General features: G+C 45.9%; 1 protein-coding gene across 1 annotated transcript; it reads right to left on the bottom strand.

Annotated features, from left to right (window-relative positions):
• Nucleotides 1-489: 489 nt before the first annotated feature.
• Nucleotides 490-2,952, bottom strand: GSX1 (GS homeobox 1). The gene is made up of 2 exons (XM_039356091.1): nt 2,346-2,952; nt 490-916 (listed from the first exon to the last, which is right to left on the bottom strand). The coding sequence occupies exons 1-2, from the start codon at nt 2,791-2,793 to the stop codon at nt 555-557; spliced, it is 810 nt and encodes a 269-aa protein (XP_039212025.1). The 5' UTR covers nt 2,794-2,952; the 3' UTR covers nt 490-554.
• Nucleotides 2,953-7,774: the final 4,822 nt, after the last annotated feature.

Here is a 7,774-nt window from a genome sequence, read left to right as displayed (position 1 = left end):
GCCGTACCATAATATATTTCAAGAAGGATCATAACAACAACAACAAAAAGAAGCAAAACAGAAAAGAAACCCACAAGTTAAATCCCTTGCGCTCTCTGCCCCAGCTTCCTAGTGAAACGCCTTCCAGCTTCTAAAGAAAACCTGTCAGGAAGCAGGATCTAGAGATTTTACACCCAGAAACCCCCCGAAGGGAAGGTGGGGGAGGGGGGTGGAGAGGAAGAGAAAGATGCCAGGCTCGGAGATAACCAAGCCGTGGGATTTCCCCCCCCCCCCAGACGCCGACAGAGGTAAACCAAGTTGACCTTGACTCTTCCTTGCTCTTCAAAGAAAGAGGGAGGTCAGCCTCCCCTGGCTAATTACGGCATTGTTACTCTCAAGGAAGAAAAGCTGCCTCGGGAAGGGAACCTACGGGGCTCCCCTTAACCAACAGCTCTGGACACAGAGCGCGCTGGGGGCGAGCAGGGGCCGCGGGGCTATTTACATCGGCTCTTATGGGCCACCCTTGTCCATTCCATCCGCGGGAGACCGGACGGCGGCGGCGGCGGCGCCACACCTTAGGGGGTGACGGCGAGTTCTCTCTCGTCCTTGCCCGAGGAAGTCGGGGACATGGGCGAGTCCTCCTCGTCTTCGGAGCACTTGGCCACAGCGGAGAGGGAGGCGCACTTACAGCCGGGGGCGGCCGGTCCCCCGGCGCGATGGGAGCCGCCCTTGCCTTCCTTCTTGTGCTTGACGCGCCGGTTCTGGAACCAGATCTTCACCTGCTTCTCGGAGAGGTTGAGGTAGGTGGCGATCTCGATGCGTCTCAGACGCGACAGGTACATGTTGGAGGCGAACTCCCGCTCCAGCTCCAGCAGCTGCGTGCTGGTAAAGGCGGTGCGCATCCGCTTGCTGCTCGGCAGCTGGCCCGACGTGCTGTCTGCGGGGAGGCAAAGCGGAAAGTCAAGACCGGCAGAACCGAGCCCATTTGGCCCGCGGGCAAGCCAACCCTTCCCCAAAAGGCCCCGAACGAGTAGGGAAGCTTAGCGCGGGCGTGTTTTTACACCGCCACAGCCACGCTCTTTTTATACAGACCGTGCTAGGAATCGTTGTTGCGGTTAGCCAAGAAGGCAGTTATTAAGCCCCTGGATGCAACTAAGCGCCCTTGAGGCGCAGTTTTGACTGAGCTTGGAGCTACGGGAGCGACTATCCGCCTAACCTGCAGGATGGGCATGACAAAGGATCCTACAGAGGATCCCAGTCGGGCACTCCCCCCCCCGCAAAGAGTTCCCCATTACTTGGTAGCTCAAAGTCATTACTCGGAAATGCCTCTACGAGTTGCGGGGGTGGGGGCGGGGGTGAGGGGTAGGTAGGAGGGTCAGGGTAGGTTGACTTCTTTCAACCCGTGAAGGTTCCTTGTAAATACCGTTGGAATGACCGACCAAAGCACTGCGCTCCTTAGAGGTTGTGCAAAAACTGTTTTTCGGGACAGCAGGCTGGACTGTGCGAAGCCTAGAATCTCCCCCTCTGAAAGGGGCAGAACTGAGCTAACCCTCAGCTAACCGTCAAGCGCCGGGCACCGTTCTCTGCCGCAGGCGCCCACCGATTCCCCGAATTCTCAGCCATCTCTGCTGACAATTCAGCTCTCTTTTCCGCAGTCCGGACTTCGTTTCTAGAACTGCGCTGCCACTTAGGTGTGCAATCCGATGCGAACAGTCCATCCCTTTAATCCCATTGACTGCGAAAGTATGGACTTTGGTCGGGGCGTCAAATTACTGCATTTTCTCCCAGGCTGGGATAAAAAAAAAACAGCAAAAGCTCCCTCCAGTCGAACTCGCCTCCTAGGGAATTTATGGAGGTGTCCATGGTTTGGGACAACAGTACAGGAGTGATTGGCCACTGCCTTTTCCGGGATGCTTTCAGACTTTTTATTCTAGCCTACAGCCCCGGAACTCCTGGTGATCGAATGCCAACCAATCTCGCTTCCAGTTCCGAACCCAGAGTGTGCCAGCTGAGCTTCCCATCTGCTGAGACAACTTTCTTTTAAGATCTCCGCTTTGCAGACGTTGGGCAGGAGGGAGCATCTGGTCAGTTTTGTCCCACTCCCTCGCTCCTCTCCCTCCTATTTACAACAACTTCGTTCTCCTGACACCTATTGTGAAATCGCTTTTATTCGGAAGTGTACGGCGGGAACCCACTGTACCCTGCTGCCAAACTAAGCGCCCGTTGCATTTAGACAAGCGAAAACGACCTTCCCAGGGACCGAAGAGCGAGAATCGGTCTCGGCCCACCCTGCTGAGAAGCTTCGGGTGACCTACGGCAAGATGGTCAGCCGTTCCCCAGCCCGCCCCGTGCCCCAAACTACTTACCCACGGAGATGCAGTGGAAGTGTCGGGGGTCGGGCAGCGAGTAGGCGCTCTGGTAGAGGGCGGGTGCGTGGCCCCCGCTGGAGGCGGATGACCCTCCGGGAGACTGCCTGGCAGCCAGGGGCGAAGGGCAGTACTGGGAGCCGAAGGGAGGAAAAGAACCCTTGAGGAGGGGCAGGGCGGGCGGCGGCGGGGGCGGCGGGTGCAGCTGAGAAGCGGCGGCCACGCAGAGGGGGCACACGCAGAGTAGGCCGGCTTTGCGCGCAGCCGACGTGGCCACGGGAGCCGCGGGACAGGCGCCTCCGGAAAGGCCGTGCAGTGGATGCGAGGGGTGTACGGCATAGGGAAAGAGCGGCGGGGGCGGCGGGCTGCCGGGAGAGACGCTTCCTTTCTTGTCGCTGCCGCCGGCTTCGCGCAGCACCAGCGAGTCCACCAGAAAAGACCGCGGCATGACTCGGCCCCGTCCAGCCTCGTCCTCGCCTTCCGCTGGGTTCGTCGGCGCAGCGCCTCTTGCCCGCGCAGTTGTTCGCAGGGCGCTGACCAGCGCCAGTGGTGCTGAAAGGGCCGCGCGGCCCGGTTTAAATAGCGTCTTTGGGGGCCATGTGATGAAAGCTGCGCCGGCCCCCGTCAATAGGCTTTTTGTGCCGTGCCTTGGCACCGCCGCTGCACACTCCCTCATTATGCCCCTTGTTCGCCCAAAGCGCTTCACAATGTCCCTCATTCTTGTCAACCCCACCCACGTTTCTGGGCTGCCTTCCCTAGTCCCCCCCCCCACCCTCCTCCTCCCTCGTCCCGCCGCTAATCCATTGGCTCCTTCGTCTCCAGCCCCTGTTGCGCTTCGGACGGGTCGTACAGTTTCCTACTATGCGCTGCGGTGGAGGTGCGGGATTTCAAAGAGCCTCAAATCTTGGGTAGTGGTGTTGACTTTTGTGAAGATTGGACCAGTGCATCAGCAGTGAGTTACACCTTGTAACGTTAAAAACATTCATAGACTCTGGAAGGAAGAGCATTTTCATCTGATGCTGAGTTGAAAGCAGAAGTGAACAGGTCTGTAACTAAATCAACAGCCTTCGTTCCCAGCAATGCTACAGGCACTTGGCAAATCTATGGAATTTGCTTCTATGAAAGCCTATGTCCTCAGAACATAACTACCATTGCTTGATTATAAAATCCATCTATTTCGAATGTTTTGTTGGCATTTGATTTTCAAGCAAGTGGATGTTAAATAGCAGATTTGGTTGAAAATTTCTTTATAAAAAGTTGGAGAGATATCTAAAATTATTTATTTGTGGTTGAGCCCAGCTAATTTCCAATATCCATGCTTAAAATTACAGTGTTATGGAAATTAAAAAAAAACTATTCTCTTTGATTTCCTATTAACCTCTTTTTTCAAGTTGCATTTATATTGAAACATACTTTGAACTAAACCTAGTAATGGACATTTACCTCCTCTGAAACAATTTGTGTTTATTAGTCCACCTTGATTTCACCAATTTAATAATCAAAAAAATCTCCAACCTATATTTTACAGTAAAAATTTGGGTGAGGGCAGCATGATAGATGCTTTTTGACAGATAGTATCACAATTTAAAAATCAGAGCAGAAAGTAAATGAGATATTTTATTATTGTAAAAATACCATTTATACTTGGGGAGAGGGTAGAATTCCAGCTGCCATAATTCTGTCCAAATGATAGAATGGGGTATAAATGTTGTTAAGATTTGATCACAGCCCAGGGTTCTGATTTTTAATTTTTTAATGTCACATTTAATGTGTAACATATTTAATGTAAATAAATACATTTATATCACATTTAATATGTAGTATTTTGTTTGGAATTATCTGGCAAATGTTCATTTTATTATTGTCTATCTACTCATGTTTATGCAAGTTTTTAAGTAGTAAAATAAATATCTACCAAAATAGTAAACAACATGTTAATTAACAGAGAAGTTCATGATTCCATAGAATCTGAAACAGAATGGAGAAGAGCAAAGTCCAAGAGAATAAAAGACACAATTAGCAGCATTATTTAACTGGGGATGAAGATTAATGGCTTAAAAATAAAATCTTATGCAACAACAGTGATCCTTTTGTCACTATTAATACTTATGTAAATATGGACTATCCTACCTAGGCTCACTATAGCTTTAAAAATGTAAAGCCAAAGTGCTGCTTCTCCCTGCAGGAATCACCACGCCCAGTTTTTTTTTTTTAAAAAAGGAAGCCAATTCAGAGAGCTTTCTTTCTAAGTAGTCTCATTTTGGGAAGACAAGGTTGCAGCATTACTTCAAAACCAAGAATCTGGAATATTTTCCCACAAAACAATTTTATGAAAGGGATGAAATTCACAGCAATTTCAGCCACAGCATTGTGCTCACCTTCTCCTTTGGTGGGAATCCTCCATTTCCTAGAAACAAGTCCCTTGATTTATTGAAGGGATTGCAATGTTAGGATGTTTCCCAATGCAGTCCAGCCTCTACATACCCTCCTTCCTATCCATTTCCAGAATCAGGTCTCCAAAATGATTTAGCATGCATAAAAGAAAATCGTCCAACTTCCCGGTAACTCAAAAGCAATGAATGTCTTCCCTGCATATCAAGGATAAAAAACGATGCTACTCCAGCAGACATATTCAAATAATGAGCAAAGGAAGAGAGACACTCCTCTCCCCCCACACACACCCCATTCATTTTGATACCAGTTACCACAGATTCTGGAGATTCAAATGTAAGATCTCAGAGAAGAGGGGTGAGGAACAGAATTTGTGGGGTGATCAATTTTATTTTTAAGAGACAACGGCAAATATCGTATCTCCAATGCATATCTTTAAAACTATGGCAATGAAAAGCATGACTAAGAGCTAGGATGTTCATACTATTAAATGCACTATTTGGCAATGCTGATCTATTTAGCTGAATCAAGCAGAGAGATTGAAGTACCTTGACAGTAAGTAAGCTTTAGTCTCTCTCTCCTGTTGCCAAGATCTCTATTTTTGGGAGGTCCCAGCCAATGAAAGGATCTTTATAAAATTATCTACTAGAGACTCAGAATCAGACCTGATTTTTCTGCATATCATACCAATGAATGAGGGTCAGTGAGATATTGTCCATCATGTAGGTACTGCACAGCATTTAGATGCAGATCTGTTTTGGGGAAAAAATGACATGGATATTGCAGTATTATTTGAGTGCCATTGGTCATTGCAACCATGGGGCCTTCAATGTATTAGACATCACTCCTGAATGTGTAAGGATGCTTATGTCGTGGTTCAGAGATATGAAAGAGAACATGTCATCCACCAGATGTCTGAGTCTGAAGAGACTGTTAGAAACATACAGCAACTGGTTCCTAAGCAAAATCTAACTGGAAATCCATAAAAAAAAATCACCTTCTTTTTTTCCAAGCAAGTCTGAATTGATCATTACATGCTATTATCCCCAAACATAATAACTGCAATATGTTTTGGAGCAAACTTTCAGGTATATTTGGACATTAAATCAAATCCACATATAACAGAAGACACAACTTGAATGGAAAAAATGCACTTATCTGTTCAAAGCCAAGAGAAATTAAAGTCTTTTCTGATACTTTCATCTGCCTTCTCTTATCTTTGCTGTTTAAAATTGCCAACTCTCCAATGTGCTTATTTTAACAGAGAATGTTGCAAAGTTTCACTGGCCATAATTCAGCAGTTTTGAATAACACCCCTTTGCAGAGGAAAATTAGTTATCTATTTGAATATTTCCCACTGAAATCAATGAGACTTAAGGTCTAACATTGCTGGACTGAACCCACTGCTGTAAAGGAGAAATGGGAAAGATGACAGAAATACCAATGAACAGTGAGACTTACTAAGGGAGTTAGAAAGTTGTACGATTGAGTTTTGCACCTAGTCTGAAAGCAATCATATAACTAAATTTGAATGTATAATTATTAGTCCCTAGGCATATCCTGAGACAAACTATTAAATCGGAATCACACAACTTCAGCCTGTTGTCTTCTGAATGGTTGTTGTGCAGTCTGATGCAAAATCTTCTCAGAGATGATCTGGTCAAATATAGTTCCTAATCAGTGTCTCTCCTTTTGAGAATCCTCAAGAAAGGATACATTCTTTACAACTTTATCTTGTTTTTTTTTTTTATGCGTGGATGCCTGCTTGCTTTTATTTTGGGCATAGACCAGCATAGATATGTAAATGCAGTTTCCCCACAACTTCATACAGATCTGAAACATACTTTTTTGGAAATAAGTTTCAGAAATTATGTTGAACTGAACTTTTAAAATAAATACATCTAGAATTCAAGAACTGCGTTTTTCACTTTCCTTTTTCTGTAAAGACAAAGATGGGCCAGGAAAATAAGGCCATGGACTGTAGAGATTTTTTTCTAAGTACCAAATAACCATTCTAAGGAAAAGGGTGCTATAGCACCGAAAACCCCTGGCTAAACTATTCATGAATAGTTGGAATAAAGAGAAAATTTGGTCTTGTTCTATACAGCTGTTGTCTTCCAGATATATTGGTAGAGAACAATATGCATCTTGTCCCAGTTTTTTCCATATTAATTGAGGGTAAAGAGAGATAAAAAATAGCAGCACATCTGTAAAGTCTCAGTTAGGGAAACCCTTTTGAATCAAGTCTAAGCATTGTTTTTTTTTTTAGTGGAATGAGCTATTCCTCTTAGACAATTGACTTTTCTAGAAAGTCATCCTAAAGTATTGCTGTACTTTCAGGATGGAACCCCAATCTATTAGCTCCAGGAGGGAAGGAGTTAACCCTTCTGAATGCAGACCAAGCCCAAAGCTATTGGGAAGAATATGAAGGGGAGAATAACCAGTCCCCCCCCCCCTTGTGCTCGCTCCCTCCAGCCGCTGGACTTTATTGAATGTCGCTGAAAAAAGTTTTGAATGCCAGATAAAGGGAGGCGAATTAAACTGTGTGACAGCAGAGGATAAGCAAACACAAAGGAAACTCTGTCACACTTTGGCCAAAATCCATGGGCTTTTTACCAAGCCTCTTTGCTATGATTGAATTAAGTAATAGGAAAACATTTTCTTTCAGTTTAGAGCCATTAAACAAAAACTTCAAAGCCAAGAGCACTTTTTAATGTGCAGTCCCGGGACAATGAAATCTCTGGTTTGCGGTGAAATATTGGAAATGGCTTCTTGTGCAAATTCTTGAACTCCTTGAAGAAGGGAGGAGAAGAGGGATCACAGGAAAACAGGCACTCTTTCTCTTGTCTTGATTTTGGAAGACTATCTGAGCTCTTGAAAGACAGGAATGGAGATGGAAGGATCCTTTAAAGGGCCTGGATATGGGATATGGCATCAAAATGGAACCACAAGAATTCTAAATCTGCAGACAGCAAGGACCACAGAAATGGTGCTTTGCTTGTCCTGAGATTACTTAGTACTGTTGTACTCCCCCCCCC

This window comes from Crotalus tigris, unplaced genomic scaffold (assembly GCF_016545835.1).
Source record: "Crotalus tigris isolate CLP2741 ecotype Arizona unplaced genomic scaffold, ASM1654583v1 scf7180000017573.2180621, whole genome shotgun sequence".
Taxonomy (NCBI): domain Eukaryota; kingdom Metazoa; phylum Chordata; class Lepidosauria; order Squamata; family Viperidae; genus Crotalus; species Crotalus tigris.
This window is presented reverse-complemented; position numbering and strand designations above follow the sequence as displayed.

Coding starts and splice junctions, on each gene's coding strand:
- GSX1 (XM_039356091.1), bottom strand. CDS start 2,793: ATGCCGCGGTCTTTTCTGGTGGACTCGCTGGTGCTGCGCGAAGCCGGC. Junction 917..2,345: donor CTTCCACTGCATCTCCGTGG/GTAAGTAGTTTG, acceptor GCCTCCCCGCAG/ACAGCACGTCGGGCCAGCTG.